The following is a 26,563-nucleotide window of genomic DNA, read 5'->3' as shown; positions in this document are numbered from 1 at the left end:
GAATTTACTCGGTGTTTAAATGTTCTTTTGATGAATTTGTGGGGGAAAAGTGTTCTCCCCATCCTACTCCTCTGCCATCTTAGCTCCTCCCCTTTCTTCATTTCTTCTAAGGGGTTTTTGCCGGCAGTAGTAGATACAATGTTCAAGTTAAATTCTCCCATTCCAGTCTGTTTTAATTTGCTGATTCCTAAAATGTTGACTTTCACTCTTGCCATGTCCTGTTTGACTACTTCCAATTTGCCTTGATTCATGGACCTAACACTCCAGGTTCCTATGCAATATTGTTCTTTACAGCATTGGACCTTGCTTCTATCACCAGTCACATCCACAACTGGGTGTTGTTTTTGCTTTGGCTCCATCTCTTCATTCTTTCTGGAGTTATTTCTTCACTGATCTCCAGTAGCATATTGGGCACCTACTGACGTGGGGAGTTCCTCTTTCAGTATCCTATTATTTTGCCTTTTCATGTTCATGGGTATTTCACTATCCATCCATTAATCTGAGGTCCAAACTACTTCAGATCAAAGACGTGTGTCTTTGGCAACTTATTTCTATGTAAACTATACATTTGAAACCCTAATATTGTGATAATAAGAATTTGTTATCAGAAATGTCAACAATTCTTGTTTCACCTATTTCTATGTTCAGTCACTCAGTCATGTCCGAATCACTGTGACCCCATGGACAGAAAGTCGTGTCCAAATCTTTGTGTCCTTCACCATCTCCTGGAGCTTGCTCAAACTCATGTCCATTGAGTCAGTGTTGCCATCCAAGCATCTCATCCTCTGTTGTCCCCTTCTCCTTCTGCCTTCAGTCTTTCCCAGCATCAGGGTATTTTCCAACTAGTTGGCTCTTCAAATCAGGTGGCCAAAGTATTGGAGCTTCAGCATCAGTCCTTCCAATGAATATTCAGGATTGATTTCCTTTAGGATTGACTAGTTTGATCTCCTTGCAGCCCAAGGGACTCTCAAGAGTCTTCTCCAACACCAAAGTTCAAAAGCACCTATTCTTTGGCGCTCAGCCTTCTTAGCGGTCCAACACGCACACCCATATGTAACTATTTGAAAAACCATAGCTTTGACCACATGGACTTTTGTTGGCAAAGGAATGTCTCTGCTTTTTAATACACTGTGTAGATTTGTCATAGCTTTTTTCCCAAGGAGCAAGTGTCTTTTAATTTCATGGCTGCAGTTAGCATCTACAGTGATTTTAGAGACCCCCCAAAATAAATAAAGTCTGTCACTGTTTCCATTTTTTCCCCATCTATTTGCCATGAAAGTGATGGGACTAGATGCCATGATCTGAGTTTTTTGAATGTTGAGTTTTTAGCCAATTTCATCTTCATCAAGAAGCTGTCAGTGTCTATGAAGCTTGTCAGTATATGCTTATCATTCTGGGATCAAAGCTGACAGCTGGTAGAGACAGTGCATATATTCAGTAGAAAGAAAAAAATATCAAAAATTCTATTATGCATATGAAAATGTCCCATGTGATGCTCTTTAAGTGAAAACAACCCTGTTATAGCTAAATGAAGGAAATTACTACAATACTGAAATATTGTGGAAATGAACATTTAATCAAGGTATTGGCTTTTGAGGAAAGAGTAATACGGATGCTTCATTCTTACTGTGATAAAGCATCTTGCAAATCAAAAAAGGGAAGTGCCTTAAAAAGTAGGTGTTGCTTTTTATTTCAGTAAAGCCTGAGTCCAATAAATGTTGAAATAACAAATATCAGTGTTGACTTATGCAAACTGATTTTAGCAGAAAAGCAATATCCCACAAACACACATGCCTAGCATGGGTTTTTTGACATCTAAAGGTCATTGATACAGTGGAGATATTGCTACCTGAGAAATTTCAACTGTGTTTTGTGTAACAAGGTTCCTGATTGTTATGCAACTAGAAACATATGTCACCTCTCTGAAAGTTTAAAATGGTTAGAATTAGTCTCAAAATTAATCCAGCTGAAATATGTCTTTAGGTTTCTGAAGAAATAAATATCAACAATAAAAATATGCTATAATAAGTCACAGGAGCAATATCACTAAAAAGTGTGAGTTGACTTAAATGACTTCTATTTTGGATTATTAATCCAAAGGTATATTGCTGCTACTGCTGCTAAGTCACTTCAGTCGTGTCCGACTCTGTGCGACCCCACAGACGGCAGCCCACCAGGCTCCCCTGTCCCTGGGATTCTCCAGGCAAGAACACTGGAGTGGGTTGCCATTTCCTTCTCCAATGCATGAAAGTGAAAAGTGAAAGTGAAGTCACTCAGTCATGTCCGACTCTTAGCGACCCCCTGGACTGCAGCCCACCAGGCTCCTTTGTCCATGGGATTTTCCAGGCAAGAGTACTCGAGTGGGGGTGCCATTGCCTTCTCCAAAAGGTGTATTAATATAAACTAAATTTTAACTTTGAAAAATGACATCTTACATGAAGATTTAATATTCCAGTCAATTCGTTGTTCTAGTACTCTGAATGTGGCTAATGGTCTCATGTGGAAAGCCTGTGAATCTGGTCTTTTATACTGCAAGAAAATTGCCACCAGATGGCATTTGAACTAAAGCCTCATGGTTGGGACCATATGGCTTCCCATGTATATGCTTGACTGGGTGATAACAGATGAATACACCTTTTTCCTTTACTTTTTGGTTCATTTTTAATATAAAAGGAATTTTATTATTAAGAATTTTAAAATTATTTTTAAAAGCCTCACTTTAATTTGCAAAGGCCTTTAATATGCACTATCTCATTATCTTACTGGAGCAAATGTAAGAAAAGAAACCTGGATCTGTCATCAATTGAGTGATAACTCTGTCCTCAGTTCTTTCTTGGAAAATGGGTTTGACATTATCTCCTCATGGAATGGTTGTAAGGATTCAGTTTAAAATGTGTATAAATGATACACGTAGTTTCTAGCCAAGATTAAACTGGCTTTAATTTAATCTTAAGTAAGGTTTAATTTTACATTATCATCATCATCATTCTTAGTACTTTATTTCTAATTACTTCTGATTGTTTCACTAATGTAAATCTTGTCTCTGCCACTTTATTTGTTTATGATATCCTTTTTCATATAAGTAATTTGTGTATACTTCTTTTGTGTTGATTGCTTCCTTTACTAGGGCACCAGTCTAGCTATATGATTTGTTCAAAAAACAAATATGTGTTGAATTTGAATTGATGATCACAAGACATGTCCTCAAAGACCAGGATAATTTTCACTACTGAGCCAATCTTGTGTCCACTCACCCATAAGGGGTAAAGCCAAACTGTTGACACTGCGTTGTGGTGAAGGAAAGTGTAGCATTTATTGCTGGTGCCAAGCAAGGAGTCCTGATGGCTAGTGCCTAAAAGGCCTGAACTCCCCAAAGTCTTTCATGAAAAGGTTTTTAAAGACAAGGTGAGGGGAGGGAGGTTTATGGGTGTGTGATCAACTCATGGACATTCTTCTGATTGGTTGTTGGTGAGGTAATTGGGAGTCAGCATCATCAACCTTCTGGTTCCAACCAGTATGTGCTTGTGGTCAGCATGCAGTTAACCTCTTCCCCCTGGCGGGTGGGGCTTTCATTATCTTCAAAGCAGCTCAAAGGACATGGCTCCAAATGTTAGCTGTCTCTTAGGAGGAACTGAAGGTCCTTGACTTTGTTTACTGGCTAAAGTATTATTTTTTGTCTTGCTTGACTGTTTTCCTTTCTTCCTACATTTTCTCACTTCTCTAATTTAGTTTATTATTTTGAACTTGGGGAAGACTTAAGAGGCTCAAGTGTTCTATGGACAAGAAGAAGGCAGAAGACATGGGGGGATCTGTCCTGGGAAGGCCCTGTAGGGTCTGGCTCAGTTACAATTTAATAGGAAAAGCATGCTCCTTATTGCTCTACATACCTCATAGGAAGCTTGTGAGGGTCTAATGAGATAGTGTAAAAGCCAACATGCTATGAAAGAGTTATTTGATTATGTACACATTAATATAATTTCCACAGTTTAAATCTAAATTCATTCAAAGTCTTTTACAAACTATCTGATTTGTATCTCTTCATCCACGTGTATAATTTTACATCTTACATTACTATTAGTTAATGATGGGTCATGAAACTACCTATTGAATATTCTAGTTTTGATTTTAAATTCTAAGGTTTTGACTGAAGTGTCATATATTTGTTAGTATCTATGGCATGTGTCCTATAATATTTGGTAAGATATAATTTGACAAAATTAGAGTTAAAATGATGGTAAGCCCAGGAAATCCTCTCTTTTGAGAATGTTTCTCTGCGGCATCAGGATCCTGCTTGAAGCAGATATATCACCGTCATTCTTTGTAACTTTAAGCTTCTGTTTTGAAAGGCATTAATTGCTGATGATGCTGATGGAATGGGTAGTTGAGTTTGAGGGACTCAATGTTTTCTTGTACATAACGTGTCACCATGGATTTCTATCATTATCCTGTTACACGCCTATCTCTGTTTCAGAAAATCAAACATATTTAACATTTATCTCTCATTTTTTTGTTATCTTCCTTCCATCTGCAAACTATTCAGACTTACCTATTTCATTCAGTGCACTCGGAGAATTCCAAATAAGCACTCTTTTTTTTGACTAAGTAAGCAGTTTTGACATTATCTTTGAAAAAGATACAGAATATTTTGAGTTGATTTGTGTGGGTTCCTTCAATTTGTCATTAACTTTTTTTACTATCCATGTGAGGAAAAACAGAGACGGTATAGAGGTAGATCTTTCTAAGCCTTTAAGTTGTTGATAGCTCAGTTGGTAAAGAATTTGTCTGAAATGCTGGAGAGCCCAGTTCAATTCCTGGGTCAGGAAGATCCACTGAAGAAGGGATAGGCTATCCACTCCAGTATTCTTGTGCTTCCCTTGTAGCTCAGCTGGTACAGAATACACCTGCAATTTGGGAGACCTGGGTTCGAACCCTGGGTTGGGAAGACCGCTGGAGAAGGGAAAGGCTATCCATTCCAGTATTCTGGCCTGGAGAATTCCATGGACTGTATAGTCATGGGGTCACAAAGAGTCGGACACGACTGAGCAACTTTCACTTTCATTTTACTTTTGCTTTAGACCAGTGTGATACACTAAAATAGTCAAGTAAGAACCACACTAATGTGGACACTTCCTCTATAAACAGTGATAGCCATTCACCTTGAGGAGGATGACTTGACACAGTAATAACTGTTTTACTTGAGCAAATGTGGGAGTTATATAGCTGATGATGGTGGAAAAAATATGGTGAAAGTTAAATTCTTTATTGAGGTTTGAAAATTTATTAAAGCTAGAACACTTTTAGAAAATAAATTTTAGAGATGTTTTAGTAGACCACTGACTACAGATTAAAAAACCTGTACTGTAACAAGAGGGTACCAAGAGTTACAAATTTGAAATTCAAGCATGATAAGGTCCAGAGTGAAAAAGAGATGATCACTACTAGCTAACAGGAAGGTCTTCCCAGAAGCATTCCTGCAGGCTTCTTCTCATGTGTCATTGTACTGAATTGAGTCACAAGACCACTATTGAAAATTCCTGGAAAGAGAGCATGTCACCTTGATTAGATTAGACTACTCAGATAGTGGGATGGTTACTAGAGAAGGGGCCACTCTAACAAGCAAATGAATCCTTTAAAAACTAATCTGTGATTGTACAACATCCTAGCAGGAGGAAAGATTCTTTATACACAGATTCAAAAAATAAATCAGCACACTGCACAAGAAAATTGTTATTTGTTTGACTTAAATGATAAGCATTCTTCATGTTTACAATATAATAAGTAATTTTATGTGAAATATCTCTTGTATAGATCTTAATAGATAATTAACACTTCCATTTCATCCATGGAAGTGAATGAAAGCTATCTTCTATATAAGCTAAGCTGTTTATGGCATGATGCTCTTTTTTTTCCCATCATGCTATTAATTGTAAGTTGTCATAAAGGTGATCTTAATGAGAAAATGTTAATTGTATTAAGACTTCTTTAGTAGAAGAAAGAGTTCCAACTGAAGATTGTTGGCCTTCTCTGTAAAAGTATGTTTTTTAAGAATAAGAGTAGATTTATTTTATTCTAGCTAAACTGTCTGAATTCTTAAAAGAAATCACGTTAAGGCATCATCATTAAAGAGCCAAATCTGTCTAATATAATGTCATTATATGGATACTTCCTGAGCAGTATCATCATGTTTCTTTCTATTACAGTAACGCAAGGAGGTGTGGCTTTGGTCTCCGACATGTGTCCAGATCCTGGGATTCCAGAGAATGGCAGAAGAGTGGGTTCGGACTTCAGGTAGGAGAAAAAAGTATTTATTTCCATAGCACGTTACTTTCTAACTCATTATAATTTCATGCTGTAATTTTAATTATCTTACCTTTTGATTTAAAGGTGCAACTTCTTAATTATCATGCAGCTATAATATCTGTAGAATTCTAAAACACATTGAGGTGGAAAATTCCAGATACTCCAGAGTCTGTTCCTTTCAGTGTATAAGCCAGTAGTAAAAATCCAGCTTGATGGGTCTGAATAAAATTTGTGTACAAGACTTTTTTTTTCTGATTTTAATTTGCTACTGTCCCATATAGGCTTTCCTGGTGGTTCAGTAGTAAAGAATCCACTTTCCAGTGCAGGAGACACAGGAGATGTGGGTTTTATTCTTGGGTCAGGAAGATCCCCTGGAGAAGGAAATGGCAGTCCACTCCAGTATTCTTGCCTGGAGAATCTCATGGACAGAAGAGCCTGGTGAGCGATAATCCATGGGGTCACAAAAGAGTGGATACAACTGAGCAACTAAAGGACAACAACACCTTCCTATGAAAAGAAAATTGTTAAGTGTTAGTCACTTATTTGCCGGACTCTTTGCAACCCCATAGACTGTAGCCCTCCAGTCTCCTCTGTCCATGGGATTCTCCAGGCAAGAATACTGGAGTGGGTTGCCATTTCCTTTTCCAGGGGATCTTCCTCACCCAGGGATTGTACCCTGGTCCCTTGCATTGCAGGCAGATTCTTCATCATCTGAGCCAATTCTAATGTAGTTTATTGTTTTTAAAAATAGATAATGAAAAATTTAGCTATAGTCATAATTATTTCCTTAAACTTTTATAATAATGAATGTGAGTGTCAATCAATGTAGTTTATGAAAAAAATGTTATGATTCATTTTATTAGATTATGATTAGTAGACTGCTTTATAGTTGATACATTATGAATAAAGTAACGATTATAATAGTGATTTCTTTTTAGAGTTTTGTCTTTAATTAGTTCAATAAATTGAACATTCTCTAGCTTACAAGATGAATACTAGTATTAGAAGTAAGCTGCAAAGTCAAAGAGTAAAGAGGAGCAAGAGCAAGTTTTTCTTCCTTATAATCTCATTATTTTTGAAAAAGAAACAGAAAAAGAGAGTTGAGCCTGCTAAAGTGAGCTGAAAATTGAATGAGAGCAGTGATACTTTTAGAGTAGGAAGAAGAAATGTTACTCGGTGAAACTGGAGTAGTAGCGTCTCTTTTTTATGACTAGAGGAAATAATAAAATTGTAGAGTGGCTGTAACGAAGTTGGTAAAATGACATAAATATATATATATATATTTACATATATATATATATATTTACATATATATATATTTACATATATATATATATTTACATGAAAAGGAAACACAAGTATAGATGTGCTACTGAAATACTTTTGACAATAGCATTTTTCTTATTTTAAATGGAATAGACAACTGGAATGGTTACAGTTGTTGACTGAACACACACACACAATTTAAAGAGTTGTGAGTTAAGTTTTATTTGGGGCAAAATGAGGACTGCAGCCTGGGAGACAGCACCTCAGAGAGCTCTGAGAGACTGCTCTGAAGAGGCAGTGGGGGAAGGTCAATACATAAGATTTCAGTGAGGGGGGAGTTCAGTGCAATCAAATGCTTACTTTAAGAAAGATTCTCTGTTAGTCACAAGGAACTAATGGCACCATGAAGGGATTTAGCGTTTTTCTAGATATGAAGAGATGCAAGGACTGGGATTATTAAGAGAGCATGTGATTTCCTCAGTTCTGTCTCACTACAGCAAAAATTCGAAGCGATGGGTGGGCCAGTGTTATAGCTCAGCTTTATTAGGAAAAAGAAAGGATGGTTCATCCTCTGAGGAGTGAGGGTGGGCAGACCCAAAAGCCAAGAGAAGAGAGCCCCCTGGCTCAATTTTGGCTCCTCCTTTTGTATGTTGTTTCTCCTCCCCCTGGGCCTGCCCTGTGTAAACTGGGCTAGCCAGGAGGGCCGTCTATTTTACCCGAGGTCCTCACTCTGGTCCTTGGGCCTTCCTTTGATCTATTTTTGCGGGCTTTTCCCTTCTTTGTCTTTTAGCCATCTTGGACTCCTTTTCCTATTCTAACTGCCTGAAGGATCATGAAATCAGTTCCTGAAAATATCTAGCTATCTAGACCAGTTCCACGGGATGCCCTGGAGCACAGAGAGCCTCACTCCACCTGAACCCCACAGGCGGCAGGGGTGCTGAAGGCCAGCTGCAGCACAGGGTTCAGTCTCCACAGAGGCAGATGGCAAGTGCCCATGCTGCTGCTGTTCAGCCCCTGGCGATGCTCTTGGCACATGCCAGTTTGTAGCTCACAATTTAAATGTCACAAATATTGAATATACCTTAAAGTGGTAGTATTTTAGTTCAGGTTCCTTTGGAGCAGAGCCTCAGATAGTGACTCTGAAGTGAATTTTTTTTTTTGGAAAAGGGCTCTCTGGTTATGGGGAACAAAGAAAACAGGATAAAGAGAATAGAAGGCTGAGCAGGAAGTTGATTTTAACTACAGGTTAGCTTCCATCCCAATCCAGGGGGAATTCCAGGGCAAAAATTATCCACTGTTTTTGCCCATTGCCCTTGCCTTTCATCATTGGCTTCCTACATTAGTGTCAAGGAAGTTCCTGGAACAAAAGTAGGTTATGAGCAGTTATTAGCACCCCAAGGGGTATGCTGTGTCCTTCATGTGGTGTCTTTATGGGTGTGGTGGTCAGCTAAGAAAGAAAACTACTGATTTCCAATGTAAAACAGCCATCAGTGGAAGGCATTCAGGAACATGATTAATTTAAAATGATGCAAATGGTTGAAATTTGCAGTCTTGCTAGAACCCATAGAGCATATTTGTCCTAAGGATTCCTTTCTTATCCCAGAAGTAACCTTCTTCTTCTTTCTCCCTTACCTGGGGTGGGGGGCAGGGTGGGGAGCGGGGAACTGTTCTCCAGGCCTTGCTTCCAAAAAACCTTATACATCTCTCCTCTGGGTTGGAGCATCTGCATTATTGTTTTACACACCATCTTCCCCTATCCAACTGAAGGATAGTTAGTCCCTTTTTGTCTCTGCCTCCTTGGTGACAGAAATGGTGGCTGATGCAAAGGAACTCCAAGGGTATTTTCCAAAGTACTTGTGTATGAGAGGAATTGCCCATTCAATACTTTGTCATCCTTGGAACCCAGAAACTTCCTGGGTCTATTTGGCAGAGCTCTAGTTTAAAACAAAGCAAATTATCTGACAATGTCAAACTGTTCACATTGGTAAAATGTGGTAAAGAGAGCCAGAGAAACTGATAAATTTTCAAAAGTTAACAAGGAATTCAGAAACATCCAGGGCCAGTATCTATTTGCCACAAGGGCAGGAAGATATTTACTTAGCATGTGAGGTGACTGCTGGTCTTCGCTTTGTCTCATCCTTAGAACAGCCTTATTCCTGCAGAAGCTTACCTGAAGATGAGTGTTAGCCACTGGAGTTTGTTGATGTGTCTGGACTGGAGGCCAGGCTGGATGTATGCCTGGCAGGTCAAAGCAGGGGTGCAATGGTTCCATCTAAAACTGTCAGTCTTTCATGTTCTTAGTTTTCTGGAGAATTTCTACTATGTTTAATTAATTAATTAGTTTACCTGTTTCTGAGTTTATGGCAGTCAAATAAGATAACAGCTGAGAAAATTATTTGAAAGATTAAATGTGTGTGCATGCTAAGTTGCTTCCATCCTGTCCAATTCTGTGCAACCTTACAGACTGTAGCCCACCAGGCTCTTCTGTATGTAGGATTCTCCAGGCAAGAGTACTGGAGTGGGTTGCCATGCCCTCTTCCAGGGGAATCTTCCCAACCCAGGGATCAAACCCGTGTCTCTTAAACATCTCCTGCACAGGCAGGCAGGTATTTTACCACTAGCACCACTGGGAAGCCCCAGTAAAACACATACTATTGATTAAAAAATATAGTCACAACTTGAAAGTAAAGAGTTATTTTATTTGGTGGGAAAGTTTGGGACTCCAAGACTGGGAGAGAGAATTTCAGTAGTTCTGAGAAAAATGCTCCAAGGAGGCAGGAGGGGGAGTCCAGCTACATACAAGTTTGCAGCAAAGGGAGCAGGCAGACTGAACATTAAAGATCAGGGATCAAGTTAAGGAATTTAGCACTCTCTGTATGGGAAGATCCAAGCCCCTGGGCTGACTGAATTCCTTCCTCTAATATGCACCTCAGCTGTCTGGAGCCAATCTTGTTTTCTTGTTCATCTTGCTTCTTGCATTCCCCAGCCCCTCAACAGTCACTGTTGTAGGGTGGCAGCATCCTCTGGATTGCAGTTTTGAGAACCCTCAATCACATTTGGAGGCCAGAAATCAGTGATGGCTGTGACATGTCTTGTTTATTAATATGGCAGGAGATATTTTCATTTCACAGTCCCTCCCCATGGTCATAAATTCCACTACATTTGCAAGACATTTCATGACTTTTTTTTTTTTTTTTAATCCCAGGAAACTTGGAGGTTCATCCCAGATCAAGTGAACCTCCTCATTGAAATGTCACTCTAAGTGTTAATTTCTGGATTAGGCCCATTGAGAAATAATAAAAGATTCTCAGATTCCTTTATCTTCTAACTAATAGGATCCAGGAGATATTTCCCTTGTTGTCTCTTCCCATAACTAGAATCACACTATTACAATTATTCTAAGTTATAAATCTGATCTATTTCTTGGTTGTACATCATATAATACAAAATACAACAATCTTATAAAAGAAACATTACAAATAATGCAGCTAATAAGGTGATTAAAGTTACACATAGGGATTTATGCCATGAGCTTTCAGAACCAAATCATCTTTTAAAACATCACCCATTATGGGATCCATCTGGTATGTAAACACAACCTTCAGTTTGAATTATAGCACAGGTACCCCCTTGAGATGCTGTAAAGATATCAAGGACTGTACGATTTTGTAAGACAGTTTTTCTTATCATAGAGATCTCAGAATTTAGTAGGCTAATAGCCTAGTTGCTATCATTTAATGCCTACTGAGTGAGTTTTGTTAAGGCTTCAATGTGAGAAATAACATTTTCCAATTCTACTGAAGGTGCAAAAATAGTTAAGTGATCATACCAGTGAAACACAGGTCTATTGGCCCACTGAGATGGTATTGATGGTAAATTTGCTGGAGTCACATCTAAATTTGTATGTAAGTGGTCTTGAGCCAAAGGGAATCCTGAAGTATGCCTTCCCAGCCAGCCACCAGGGTCACAGATTGGACCCACAAAGCCTTTGAGTCCTGTTAGGTGCCAGTCAGTATATTTCTGGTCTTCTGATCCAATCGGTTTCATATCAATCATTGGCTTTAAGAAAAATGGTACTTTGGTAGATTTCATAAGACACACAGCTGGGTTTTCTAATGTTATTAGGTTGATTATTTTTCGTATGATTTAATTGTTTCCAGCATAGGGGGCCTTTAGGCTTAGACAACCATATCCTGGTGTTAGCCAAATAAATCCATCCCATAACTGTTTACCTTTTTTTTTTTTTTTTTTAACACCTGGAATTTAGCCAGTTGCTTTTATTGAGCTCTAGCAACCTTAATGGAAAATTCATATTTATGGCCAGGGTCAGAATAAGTATGTTTGATTGGCCAAGTGAATGAGTCCCATCTAGTGATATCAGTAGTAGCCCAGACAGCACTGTAATTCCTTTCTTCCAAAATAAACTTTTTAGATCCATCCAATCAGAACCTTGGAGGGGAGAAACCCATCAAGGTAAACCAGAAGCACTGGATGTAGGTAACTGACCACAAACCCAGCAATTTGACTGATTTCTAAAATTTGAATAATATCATGCCAGTGTTCTTGCCTGGAGAATCCCAGGGACGGGGGAGCCTGGTGGGCTGTCGTCTATGGGGTTGCACAGAGTCAGACACGACTGAAGCAATTTAGCAGCAGCAGCAGTGATAGAAAAAAAAATTTTTTTTTTTATTTACTTCTAAGAGTCCAAGAGACCAAGAATAAAACTTATTCTTGATGAACAATCAATGATGAACAATCATATGGGTCAGGTCTGGCGCCCTGGGCCAGCGGTCTACTTCTGATCTTGTCTTCTCTTCCTGGTGTTGGTGTTTCCATATTATCAGTGTCCCTTTAAGGCGAGCGTGAGGTGAGCAGTTCTCTCCAGAGACGAGTCTGGTGCGGGACCCCTTTTTAGGTGGGAAATATGAATCTAAGAGTCAATTCCCTTCAGTTTTGCTGTGTATGAGCTAGTCAAAAAAAACCTGATAACGTCTGTTCCATTTAGGTTGGGGTGGGGGAGTCCTTTAAATGATGTCTTTTTTAATATACATAGTCTCCTGGTTGTAAGTCATGGGATGTCTGATCTTCATCTGAGGATAAATCACTATAATAAACTTCAGAAACAAGTTTAGAATGACTTGTCAATAATTTGATTAAACCCTTGCGATAATATAGTATGTCCCCCTTAAGTAATATAGGATCATATAGTCTTTTATGTAACCTAATTGGTCTCCCTGTAGTAATTTCAAAGGGAGACAAATGATATTTGTCAAAGGAGTGGATCTGTCTTGAGGAGAACTGATGGAAGGAATAAGCACATGTAATTTAGCCAACTGAGTTTTAATTGTTCTATTTGTCCTTTCCACTAACTCAGAAGACTGGGAATTGTAGTCACAGGGGAAATGTTGCATCATCCGCCAGATTTTGCAAATTTCTTTAACAATTTGATCAACAAAATAGGTCCCTCTGTCACTATGTAGTTCAGAAGGAATTCCCCAGGTGGGAATCACCCTTTCTAAAGCCGATTCCCTACCAATTTTGCCTTGGCTGTTCTGCATGTTTAAAGATTTGAGTACAATGCACTTAGGAAACTTGGATATTCTGCAACATATAACATTTTAGTATAACCACTAGACTTACAACTCACAAAATTTTATCAGCATATGTCAAATGTTAGGGATTGCATATAAATTTTGGAAAATCTATATTAATGATTTATCTATACATTACAACCTAAAATTCACATTCAATCACTTGACAATGTTTTTGAATTAAAAATACCAAATAAACTTAGCTTATCTCTGAGATTTCTCAGAGATGTTTCTTTGAAGCATCCATCCCAGAGTCAGCTGGAGGCTAAAAAACATAGTTAGAATTTGATATTTTTGAAGTTTGTTAGAAATATCAAAAAGATGTTTTAAAAAAGGATCAGAGGTCACTGAAGCAATACCTGTCCATTTAACCAAGGTCGCAAAGAAAATAAATATATATCATTTAAGGGCACAGAAATTCACAGAATCTGTTATAAAAAGGAACACTTAAACATAAATAAAATCCGGAGTCTTGTATTAGCTTAGTCAATCTAAATTTAATTAATCATGACTATGCATAAAATTTTTTCCTCAGAGTTCCTCTTCATAATTTTTCATGGACTTTTTTTATCCAGCTTGTCTTTCATTTTTCATCTAAATGAAATTAACCAGCTCTTTTTCTTAACTAAAATAAAATTTCATTTCTCATAACTTCTTTACTTAAAACATTGATACCAATATTTTCATTAATATTTTAAATACTCTTAATTTTTTAAAATAATTGATGTGTCAGTATCTTTTAAATGAATAAACTTTCATCACTTAGCTTAAATTTGCACAGCTTTAGAATCTTAAGTTACCAAACATTTGGAAAGATCATTTTAGACATTTATTTTTTTTTCTAAAATATGATTACTTAAAAATCTTAATCCCAAAGCTTTTATCTAATTTACATTTGCCTTGAAGTTTCATGTCCAGTTATTTTCTTGCACGAGATTAGTAAGGTCTTTTTTATTAAACCTAGGTACAATAAACTATTATACTCAATTTTGATGACTCTGAATGACATCTATATTAATTTATGTCAACAAACTTAAACATTGATATCAAGTATCAACTTAACATTATTTCCCAGTTCATGTGAACCTGAAAGTCATCTTGTCCAATTTTATTTAAATATAAGCACTTTAAACTAAATTAAATAGGGCTCTTTATGGCAGAAAGTGAAGAAGAACTAAAGTGCCTCTAGATGAAAATGAAAGAGAAGACTGAAAAGTTGGCTTAAATCTCAACATTCAGAAAACTAAGATCATGGCATCCAGTCCCATTACTTCATGGCAAATAGATGGGGAAACAGTGGAAACAGTGGCTGATTTTATTTTTTTGAGCTCCAAAATCACTGCAGATGGTGATTGCAGTCATGAAATTAAAAGACACTTACTCTTTGGATGGAAAGTTATGACTTTTAAAAGCAGACATTAAAAAGCAGACATTACTTTGTCAACAAAGGTCCATCTAGTCAAGGCTATGGTTTTTCCAGTGGTCATGAATGGATGTGAGAGTTGGACTATAAAGAAAGCTGAGTGCCAAAGAATTGATGTTTTTGAACTGTGGTGTTGGAGAAGACTCTTGAGAGTCCCTTGGACTGCAAGGAGATCCAACCAGTCCCTCCTAAAGGAAATCAGTCCTGGATGTTCATTGGAAGGACTGATGTTGAAGCTGAAACTCCAGTACTTTGGCCACCTGATGTGAACAGCTGACTCACTGGAAAAGACCCTGATACTGGGAAAGATTGAGGGCAGGAGAAGGGGATGACAGAGGATGAGATGTTTGGATGGCATCACTGACTCAATGGACATGGGTTTGGGTGGGACTCTGGGAGTTGGTGATGGACACGGAGGCTGGTGTGCTGCAGTTCATGGGGTCACAAAGAGTCAGATACAACTGAGTGACTGAGCAGAACTTTATAAATACAATTTTATTAATAACTTTTAGAAGTAGAGCTATCTCATGTATAATGTATCAGTTCAGCTCAGTTGCTCAGTTGTGTCTGACTCTTTGTGACCCCGTGGACTGCAGCATGTCAGGCCTCCCTATCCATCACCAGCTCCCAGAGTTTACCCAAACTCATGTCCATTGAGTCGGTGATGCTATCCAACCATCTCATCCTCTGTCCTTCCCTTCTCCTGCCTTCAATCTTTCCCAGCATCAAGGCTTTTTCAAATGAGTCAGTTCTTCGTATCAGGTGGCCAAAGTACTGGAGTTTCAGTTTCAACATCAATCCTTCCAATAAATGTTCAGGACTGATTTCTTTTAGGATGGACTAGTTGGATCTCCTTGCAGTCCAAGGGACTCTCAAGAGTCTTCTCCAACACCACAGTTCAAAAGCATCAGTTGTTCAGTGCTCAGTTTTCTTTACAGTCCAACTCTCACATCCATACATGACTACTGGAAAAACCATAGCCTTGACTAGATGGACCTTCTTTGCCAAAGTAATGTCTCTGCTTTTTAATATGCTGTCTAGCTTGGTCATAGCTTTTCTTCAATGGAGTAAGCGTCTTTTAATTCCATGGCTGCAGTCACCATCTGCAGTGATTTGGGAGCCCCCCCAAAAAAAGTCTGTCACTGTTTCCACTGTTTTCCCATCTATTTGCCATGAAGTGATGGGACCAGATGCCATGATCTTAGTTTTCTGAAGGTTGAGCTTTCTTTTTTTCACTCTCCTCTTTCACTTTCATCAAGAGGCTCTTTATTTCCTCTTCACTTTCTGCCATAAGGGTGGTGTCATCTGCATATCTGAGGTTATTGATATTTCTCCTGGCAATCTTGATTCCAGCCTGTGCTTCTTCCAGTCCAGCGTTTCTCATGATGTACTCTGCATATAAGTTAAATAAGCAGGGTGACAATATACAGCCTTGATGTAGTCCTTTCCCTATTTGGAACTAGTCTGTTGTTCCACATCCAGTAGTAACTGTTTCTTCCTGAACTGCATGCAAATTTCTCAAGAGGCAGGTCAGGTGGTCTGGTATTCCCATCTCTTTCAGAATTGTCCACAGTTTATTGTGATCCACACAGTCAAAGGCTTTGGCATAGTCAATAAAGCAGAAGTAGATGTTTTTCTGGAACTCTCTTGCCTTTTCTATCATCCAGCAGATGTTGGCAATTTGATCTCTGGTTCCTCTGCTTTTTCTAAAACCAGCTTGAACATCTGGAAGTTCACAGTTCACGTATTGCTGAAACCTGGCTTGGAGAATTTTGAGCATGACTTTACTAGCGTGTGAGATGAGTGCAATTGTGCAATAGTTTGAGCATTCTTTGGCATTGCCTTTCTTTGGGATTGGAATGAAAACTGACCTTTTCTAGTCCTTCCTGTGGCCACTGCTGAGTTTTCCAAATTTGCTGGCATATTGAGTGCAGCCCTTTCACAGCATCATCTTTCAGGATTTGAAATAGCTCAACTGGAATTCCGTCACCTCCACCAGCTTTGTTTGTAGTGATGCTTCCTAAGGCCTACTTGACTTTGCATTCCAGGATGTATGGTTCTGCGTGATCACACTGTTCTGATTTTCTGGGTTGTGACGATCTTTTTTTGTACAGTTCTTCTGTGTATTCTTGCCGCCTCTTCTTAATATCTTCTGCTTCTGCCAGGTCTATACCATTTCTGTCCTTTATTGAGCACACATATAATGTATACACAGACATAAACAAACTAGAGATCTTGTGGCTTACTAAAAGCTTAGATATGAACCAGGTATTACAATATTGACATAAACTTACTAGTTAACAAACAGTTCGATTACCTTAAAGTTGCTTGCTCGGATGATTAAGGCTTACTATCTATAAGGTTTGGCTGTGGGAACATTTTCAGCAGTTTAGATTTAAAACTGCCACTCCCCGCCCTCCTCCCCGCCCCGCCCCCCCCCTCCGGGTCTTACAGTTCTTACCTGCTTAATTGGACTTAGTCTAAGTCCTTGTTGGCTTCTCTGGTAGCTCAGCTGGTAAAGAATCTGCCTGCAATGTGGGAGTCCTGGGTTGGATCCCTGGATTGGGAAGATCCCCTGGAGAAGGGTAGGGCTACCTACTCCAGTATTCTGGCCTGAAGAATTCCATGGACTGTATAGTCCATGGGGTCATGAAGAGTCAGACATGACCGAATGAATTTCACTTTCACTTTTTAGGTCCTTGCGGCCTGTATTCATATTCTGGTTTAGATATTTTTGAGACAAAAACAGTAGTTTAGTTTTTCAAAGACAGTTTTGCCGCCTGAAGTTGCTACAATCAGTGGTAAGATTTTTAATAAAGTTGAAATTTAGTTTACAAAGTTCTATTTTTTATAACTTTAGAGTTTTATTTTAGCACATTTGCATAGGTTTGTATAAGGCATTTAGCAAAGACCTTTTTGAGTTTATAAATTAAACCAAAGCAAAATTGCTATTTTTATTTTATTAACCCTTGCATGTTAGTTCCAGTTTATGCATTTTCTACAACTCAGATAACTATTGGTTTCCTCAGTAGTATTGAGTGTTAGTCACTCAGTCATGTCTGACTCTTTTTGGCCCCACAAACTATAGCCTGCCAAGCTCCTCTATCCATGGGATACTCCAGGCAAGAATACTGGAGTGAGTTGCCATTCCCTTCTCCAGGGGATCTTCCCAACCCAGGGATTGAACCCAGGTATCCTGCATTACAGGCTGATTCTTTACCATCTGAGCTCCAGGGAAGATCCATATTTTGCAGAGTTGTGTCTAAGTCATTTAGAAAGCTAATCTGAATTGAATGAATCATTATCGCCAGGCAATTGTTCTGACTTTTGAGGAACACACACGCTGCTTCCAAAAGTCTCTTCTGTTATTTTCTTTCTTCATCCTCCTAGTACAGTACATCTTGTCAAGAAGGATTTACAGTAGGCAGTGTCTGTTGCATAAAACTGTAATGATATTGTCACGCAAGTGTATGTTCCTCGGTTCTTTGTCTCGTCACAACAAAGATTTGGAGGGACGGACATTAAAGCCCTTGGCGTGTCCCAGCTCTTGGGTCTTGGACAAACCATGCTAAAGCTCTTAGGCAAATCAGTGTTACAGCTCCATTTTATTTAGAAGATAGCAGGAGAGAGAGAGAGAGAGAAAGAAAAGAGAGCACGCACATAGGAGAGAGAGTCCGTCAGAAAGCGCTTTGGCTCCTCCTTTTATATGTTTTTTCCTCCACCTGGGCCTGCCCTATGCAAATTGAGCTTAGCCAGGAGTGCTGTTTGTTCTGCCTGAAGTCTTCACTCTGGTCCTCGGACCTTCCTTTGACCTTCCTTGTCTTTTAGCCACCGCCATTTTGGACTCCTTTTCCCTATTCTACCTACCTAATATTCCCCCCTCAAGAGATGGGAGGCCCAATTCTTTGGGAATAGGAACGTCGAGGTCTTTCTGGCTACTTCCTGCTGAACTGGGGCAGCTAGGGGTACTGGGCCTCCCCCTCTTGCTAGTCTCAATCCTCAGAGTCCTTATAGCGGTGTCCAAGGGTGTGTGATATTTTCTGTGGTCAGCTGTAGTTTTGTATCTTTGTTGAACTGGCACTGCATGTTGTAGCTGGTTGACCTGGTGGCAGAGGCTTAGCCTCTATGGTCTCAAAATTGGAGACTACTGCATACCCAGCTCTTCTTTTTCTATCCAAGACAAAGCTGCTTCCATCAGTGTACCAGATTTCCCCAGGAATGGTCAGAGGATCTTCTGACAATCCCTCTCGGGGTTTTGTCCAGTGGTCCAAGGTTTCTAGACAAGAGTGAAAGGGGAGAGAGCCCTCGGGGGTAGGTAGGAGGGTGGCTGGGTTAAGAACCTCACAAGGGGATATAGTGAGGCCTGGATTTTCCATCAGCATTACTTGATATCTGAGGATTCTTTGATCAGACATCCATAAATGGCCTCTCCCATTTAGGAGTTGTTTTACTTGGTGGCTGGTAAAAATAGTTTGCCTCCAAAGGAGAGTTTTAAAGCATCTTCTATCATGATTGCAATAGCTGCAAGATTTTGAAGGCAGGGGGGCCAACCTCGGGAAGTTGGATCAAGCCTCTTGGATAAGTAAGCTACAGGCTGGGGCTCAGATCCCAACCTTTGAGTTAATACTCCCAAGGCTATTCCCTCTCTTTCATGGACATAAAGTTGGAATGCTTTTTCTGGGTCTGGCAACCTCAAGGCAGGTGCCTGAGTTAAGGCCTGTTTTAGTGTAGCCTCTGCCTCCTTTTGAGGAGTTCCCCACATCAGTGGGATTGAATCATCTCGTCCCTTTAAGCTTTCATATAAGGGCTGGGCAATTAGACCATAGTTGGGTATCAAGATTCTACAATAACCAGTTAGCCCCAGGAAAGCTTGCAATTGTTTTCAAGTCGTGGAGAAGGGCAAGTGGAGGATTCCTTGTACCCGATCAGAGGACAGCCTCCTGTACCCATGTGTAATCTGAACTCCCAGGTGAGTGACCTTAGTCTCGACCATCTGTGCCTTAGCACGGGAGACTTTATATCCCCTTTCTGCCAAGTTTAGAACCTGAATTGCATGTTGTTGGGCACTTTTCTCATGTGGAGAGCAGATTAGTAGGTCATCTACATATTGTAATATTTTCCTATTAGGTCCCAGGTCCAGATCTAGGAGATCCCGGGTAAGGGTCTGTCCAAACAGGTGGGGGCTATCTCTGAACCCCTGAGGTAATACTGTCCAAGTCATCTGTTGGTGTTTTTCTCCTGGAGCCTCCCACTCAAAGGCAAAAAGATATTGGGATTCTTTAGCCAGTGGTATGCAAAAAAAAATGCATATTTGAGATCCAAGACTGTAAACCACTTGGCATTGGGTGGGATTTCTTGCAAGATTACATAGGGATTGGGTACTGTGGGATGGAGGGGGACTACAGCTTCATTTATAATCTGGAGATCTTGAACCATTCGCCAGGTTCCTTCTTTTTTTCTTTACTAATAGCCCACAAGCAAGGAATTTATTTATTAAAGGCTGTAGTCCCTCCCGAGCCTCTCTTTTGAGAGGATATTGTTTCCAGTTAGGAAACCGAGTGGGATCTCGGAGGACAATGATGACCAGTTCAGCTTGGTGGGCTCATCCAGGAATCCCCTGATCCCACACCTGGGGGTTAATTTTGTCTTCCCATAGTTTTTGGTTCCTCTCTATTGAAGGTGTAATGGGTTCTTCAGTAGTAACCAAGAGCTGTAGAGCTCTAGGGGCTGAAAAACTTCCCATCACAAGGGTGGTCCCCAGTTTAGTGAGTATATCTCTTCCCAATAAGGGGGTAGGACACTCAGGGACCACCAGAAACTGGTGGGAAAATATTTGTCCATCCCAGAAACAAAGAAGTGCTCAGGTGAATCTTTTAGTAGTTGCTTTTCCTGTAGCACCCAAAATGGTACAGGTTTGGGAAGAGAAGGCTCTGGAGTAGGAGATCAAGACAGAGTAGGTAGCCCCTGTGTCAACCAAGAAATTCTCGGACTTACCTGCCACATCCAGTTGCACCCTTGGCTCCTGCCCCATGATGGTTATCTGTGACAGGTGGGCTGGCTGGAGCGGGCTGCTTCAGTCCTCTTGAACCGTCGTGAGGGTAGGCTTGGCGCTTGACCTTGAGGCTCTTGGGTCCCGAGGGCAGAGTGCCGCCCAATGTCCCAGTTGATGGTATTTGTGGCAAGCCGTTCTAGGAGACTTGTCACGGTTTGGACACTCTTTGGCCCAATGCCCCACCTGTCTACAGATCAGGCATCTGTCTCATGCCTTGTCCCTCAAGGACTCGGGGTTTACCATAGGGCTTCTCTGGAGGGCGGCCAGCATCTGGGCATGGCTTGTCTCTTTCTTTCTCTCCTTCTCCTGGGCCTTGGCCTCCTTCTCCTGTTCCCTGTTATAAAAAGTATTGGTGGCTGTCTGGACCATCTCATCTAAAGAGGCAGCAGGGTCCTGCTGTGGTAGCTGCTGTAACTTAATTCTGATATCTGATGAACATTGGGACAGGAATTTGTCCTTTAAAATCACCCGTCCCTTGTAAGAGTCTAAGTCCAGGTTGGTAAACTTTTGGAGTGCCTCTTTTAGCCTCTCCAGAAAGGCAATGGGGTTCTCATTGGGCTCCTGAGTTATTGCTGAGACTGGGCACAGTCCCGCAAGTAATAGGCTTCTTTCTGTCTCCATAGGTAGACTTCCTTAGGGGTGAGTCTTTCTGAAGCTTATCCTACCCGGAACTGTTGCAACCTGAGAGCCAGGCGTCCCCGGGTCAGGGTGCAGATCCCCAGGCAGGCTGAGGCGTGACAGCCTCCTAGAGATCGAATCCCCAGGCAGGTCGAGGTGTGACGACCTCCTGTGACCCCTGGGACTAGAGGATCCCCAGACAGGTTCAGGCATGACAACCTTTCAAAGACCGATCCCTAGGCAGGTCAAGGCATGATGACCTCCTGGGACCCCCCAGACTGGAGTTTGGGCGTCCTCAAGATCTCCAGTGTGCCCAGTGTTGGGTAGGATTAGGGGGTTGGATATTATAGAGTATTTCCCTCCCAAGGCCAGCTATTTTCTGGTTGTCTCTCCAGAAGATTGTAGCCTTGTGGATCTGGATTGGGCTCAGGAAAAGAGCATGAAACAGGAGGGAAGGGGGCAGAGCACAACCTTTGAAAGAATGACATAGCACAAGGGTATAATGTAAACCAATTAAAATCAATTGGGTCCAAGATGACAAGTCAAATTCAAGTAGACCTTAATCCACAATCTATAAGACAACAGATACACCCAGAGGTGGCAAGACAGCTCCAAGGCACAGGGTCAGAAGAGGGAGGAGTGGGTTGTTCCCCAATGGCTGGGATGATCCTCTCACTCATTAGCATATGAATTCCATCCCCTCACAAAACCTAGCCAGGCCTAATTCCATGGCCCCAGCACTTGCCCTCAGCAACAGTTCACACCCTGAAGGGTGGCTTTTCTCTGGATCCTAACACATCTACCTCTTATCGCTTTGTCTCTCAATGAATTTTTGCGATGAGACATCAGAGCCTGAGTTTCATTAGTTTTGGCCAGGCTTGAGTCCCGGGAGAGAGCTAAAGGACAGGAGGAAAAAGCAGTGGGAAAAACATGCCAAGGAATCCCCTTCATAGCTCGCCGGAAAATTTGCTAAATATCTGACCGGTGCTCACAGTTTCATTGGTCTGACCCTTGGCACAGAGAAGAGAAAGAACAGAAGAACCCCCACTGGCTTGTGTAACAGCTACTGGGGCTCAGCAGATAGCGCCTTTGGGACATGCTGAGTAGTAGCCTCTCCAGAGTCCCTCAACTGTGCCCCTGCCGCCCACCTGTTCACGGGAGGTTTGAGGAAATAAGAAACGAGAGATTGTAAAGGTCCCTCCAGCCATAGGAGCGAGGACCTCTTACCTTAACTGGAGGTCTTCTGGAATCTGAGACTGGGCCGCGTTAGCTTTCTGCTGAGTTCATTTTTCACTGTCCTGGTTTCCAGCACAGTGGGCCTTCCCCTGCGCTGGGTTTCTTCACCTTCCGCTTCTAGCCTGGGAGCTTCGCTGAGTTGGGCTCCTGTTGTGCTTGGCCTCTTCCACGCAAAGGTTGTTTCAGCCAGGTTATATCCAAGTCACGGCACCATAGATGTCACGTGAGTGTATGTTCCTCGGTTCTTTGTCTCATCACAACAAAGATTTGGAGCGACGGAAATTAAAGCCCTCGGCGCGTCACAGCTCTCTTGGACAAACCGTGCTACAGCTCTTAGGTAAATCAGTGTTACAGCTCCATTTTATTTAGAAGAGAGCAGGAGAGAGAGAGAGTGAGAGAGAGAGAGAAAGAAAAGAGCGCACGCACGCGGGAGAGAGAGTCCGTCAGAAAGCCCTTTAGCTCCTCCTTTTATATGTTTTTTCCTCCACCTGGGCCTGCCCTATGCAAATTGGGCTTAGCCAGGAGTGCTGTTTGTTCTGCCTGAAGTCTTCTCTCTGGTCCTCGGACCTTCCTTTGACCTTCCTTGTCTTTTAGCCACCGCCATTTTGGACTCCTTTTCCCTATTCTACCTACCTAATAATATTAATATTCATTTTTCTTAAAATATTCAGTTTCTTTCACGTAGCTTCTTTAAAACTGAGACAGGTCTGAAAAGGTGATTGAGGTATAAGACAAAGTCATCCTGGGTGTCCATAAGTTTCCAACTGTTTTTTGAGAAGAGGGAAGGGAGTGAAACAACAAAGGGAAGGGATCATAAGAGAGTCACTGAGGGGAAAATGAAGAGAGCACACTTAAAATAACCACCGTTGGCAGGCCATGGTCTTCAGCTGGAAGAAGAAAGGGCTCACCTACATGTCCCTCAACTTAATATAAGCAGTTTTTCCTTAAAAACAAAAATTTCTTAGTCACTTAGCTTAAAAGATTTTAGAAGGCTCCACAAACGCCATGAACTTGATTGTTGAATAGAACCTTCCTCAGTACGTTTAGTTAATATTTCCTCAGTGGCAATCTACATGCCTTGTTTATCCCACAATATAATTAAATAAGAGCTGTAACCACCTTCTATAAAGCCCATTTAAACATGCCAATTTATATATCTTTATGTAGATTCCATCAACTTTTATACATTTAACTTTAGCTTTCATAAGGATCCAATCACTACCTTTTGCTCTTAGGGGAGAGTTTAGAAGGCTTTTCTCTTTTGTCCCTGTCCATTTTACCTACTTTTATATAAAAGGCTCTGGGATCCCCAGAGCTGGGTAGAGCCAAAGAAGTCAGGCCCTTTGGCATAACTGTCCCCAAATAACTATGAGATGAAAGTGAACTTGTTAGTCTCTCAGTCTTGTCCTTTGCAACCCCATGGACTGTAGGCCACCAAGCTCCTCTGTCCATGGGATTCTCCAGGCAAGAATACTGGAGTGGGTTGCCATTCCCTTCTCCAGGGGATCTTCCTGACTCAGAGATCAAACCTGGGTCTCCCATATTGCAGGTGGATTCTTCACCATTTGAACTACCAGGGAAGCCCTGGTGAGATATCACAATATAAATTCTTCTAGTCGTTTAAGTATATACCTTAAAATTAGGGTAAATAGAACAGACTTGTTTAGCATTTAATGTTGGGTACCAGTAGGGGCTCCCTCTGGCCCATTAACTTTAGGTAGGATAGTAACAATAAATCTTATTTAATTATGTAAATGTCTATTTTATTAATCCCATTCTAAATAACCATCCAAATAATTTTTTATTCATTTGAAGTAACTCACTTAAAAAAAAAAAAAAAAAACTCATTGAAATAATCATTAGACCTTTTTCCCTCTACTTTTTTGTTGATATTCTTAATTGTTCTAATTAGCATTTGTATGAAAAGTCAAAAAGATATGACATGGGAAGAGGAACTCCCCAGGTCAGCAGGTAGGTGCCCAATATGCTGCTGGAGAAGAGCGAAAAACTAGCCCAGAAGGAATGAAGAGGCTGAACACAAGTGGAAACAATGCCCAGCTGTGGATGTGTCTGCTAGTGGAAGTAAGTGTGACTCTGTAAAGAGAAATGCTGCATACGAACCTGGAATACTAGGTACATAAGTCAGGGTAAATTGAAAGTGGTCAAACAGGAGATGGCAAGAGTGAACACTGACATTTTAGGAATCAGTGAACTAGAAAGGACCAGAATGGGAGAATTTAGTTCAGATGACCATTATATCTACTACTGTGGGCAAGAATCCCTTAGAAGAAAAGGAGTAGCCCTCACAATCAACAAAAGAGTCTGAGATGCAGTACTTGGGTGCAGTCTCAAAAACAACAGAATGATCTCTGTTCATTTCTGAGGCAAACCATTCAATATCACAGTAATCCAAGTCTATGCCCCAACCACTAATGATGAAGAAGCTGAAGTTGAATGGTTCTTTGAAGACATGCCAGACCTTCTAGAACAAAAACCAAAAAAAAAATGTCCTTTTTTTCATAGGGGGTTGGAATCCAAAGGTAAGAAGTCAAGAGATACCTGGAGTAACAGGCAAGTTTGGCCTTGGAGTACAAAATGAAACTGAACAAAAGCTAAGATAGTTTTGCCAAGAGAACACACTGGTCATAGCAAACACCCTCTTCCAACAACACAAGAGAAGACTCTACACATAGACATCACCATATGATCAATACTGAAATCAGATTGATTATATTCTTTGCAGCTGAAGATGGAGAAGCTCTATAGAGTCAGCAAAAACAAGACCAGGAGCTGACTGTGGCTCAGATCACGAGCTCCTTATTGCCAAATTCAGACTTACACTGAAAAAAAATAGGCAAAACCACTAGGCCATTCAGGTATGACCTATATCAAATCCCTGACAATTATACAGTGGAAGTGACAAAGAGATTAAAAGGATTAGATCTGATAAACAGAATGCCTGAAGAAATAAGGACAGAGGTTCATAACATTGTACGGGAGGCAGTGATCAAAACCATCCCCAAGAAAAATAAGCCCCAAAAGGCAAACTGGTTGTCTGAGAAGGCCTTACAAATGGATGAGAAAAGAAGGGAAGTGAAAGTCAAAGGGGGAAAGGAAAGATATACCGATCTGAATGCAGAATTCCAAAGAATAGCAAGGAGAGATCAGAGAGTCTTCCTAAGTGATTGGTGCAAAGAAATACAAGGAAACAATAGAATGGGAAAAAAAGATCTCTTCAAGAAAATTACAGATACCAAGGGAACACTTCATGCAAAGATGGGCACAATAAAGGACAGAAACGGTACGGACCTAACAGAAGCAGAAGATAATAAGAAGATGTGGCAATAATACACAAAAGAAATATACAGAAATGATCTTAATGACCTGGATAACCATGATACATCCTGGAATGTGAAGTCAAGTGGGCCTTAGAAAGCATCACTACAGAATTCCAGCTGAGCTATTTCAGATTATAAAAGATGATGCTGATTAAGTGCTTTGCTCAGCATGCCAGCAAATTTGGGAAATGTAGCAGCTGCCACAGGACTGGAAAAGGTCAGTTTTCATTCAAGTCCCAAGGAAAGGCAATACTAAAATTATTCAAACTACCACACAATTGCACTCATCTCACACACTAGCAAAGTAATGTTCAAAATTCTCCAAACTACGCTTCAACAGTACCTGAATCAAGAACTTCCACATGTTCAAGCTGAATTTAGAAAAGACTGAATTTATGTCTTTAGAGGGACCAAAGGTCAAGTTACCAACATCCGTTGGATCATAGAAAAGTAAGAGAATTCCAGAAAAATATCTTCTTCTGCTTCACTGACTATGCTGAAGACTTTGTGTGGATCACAACAAACTGGAAAATTCTTCAAGAGATGGGAATACCAGGCCATTTTGCCTGCCTCCTGAGAAGTCTGTATGCAGGTCAAGAAAAAACAGTTAGAATGGGACATGGAATAACGGACTGGTTCCAAATTGGAAAAGGAGTACATCAAGGCTGTATATTGTCACCCTGGTTATTTAACTTATATTCAGAGTACATCATGTGAAACGCCAGGCTGTATGAAGCAC

General features: G+C 40.5%; 1 protein-coding gene and 1 long non-coding RNA gene across 2 annotated transcripts in view; one reads left to right on the top strand and one right to left on the bottom strand.

The window, feature by feature from the left end:
* The window catches only part of CSMD1 (CUB and Sushi multiple domains 1), a 2,074,203-nt gene that overhangs the window by 1,461,634 nt on the left and 586,006 nt on the right, over positions 1 to 26,563 (top strand). Inside the window, exons 8-9 of the mRNA XM_086379826.1 lie at positions 6,201 to 6,288; positions 8,936 to 8,938. Of these exons, the coding sequence (XP_086235952.1) occupies positions 6,201 to 6,288; positions 8,936 to 8,938 (91 nt within the window). The remainder of the gene's footprint in view (positions 1 to 6,200; positions 6,289 to 8,935; positions 8,939 to 26,563) is intronic.
* On the bottom strand, positions 10,490 to 23,111 carry LOC147343414 (uncharacterized). Its single transcript, XR_015156347.1, has 3 exons — positions 22,478 to 23,111; positions 20,575 to 20,966; positions 10,490 to 12,473 (listed from the first exon to the last, which is right to left on the bottom strand). It is a non-coding gene; the product is annotated as an uncharacterized LOC147343414 (long non-coding RNA).

This window comes from Bos grunniens, chromosome 27 (assembly GCF_055505025.1).
Source record: "Bos grunniens cultivar Pamir isolate PY7600 chromosome 27, Bosgru_T2T1.0, whole genome shotgun sequence".
Lineage (NCBI taxonomy): Eukaryota > Metazoa > Chordata > Mammalia > Artiodactyla > Bovidae > Bos > Bos grunniens.
The sequence above is the reverse complement of the archived record's forward strand: the minus strand, read 5'-3'. Positions and strand labels throughout refer to the sequence as shown.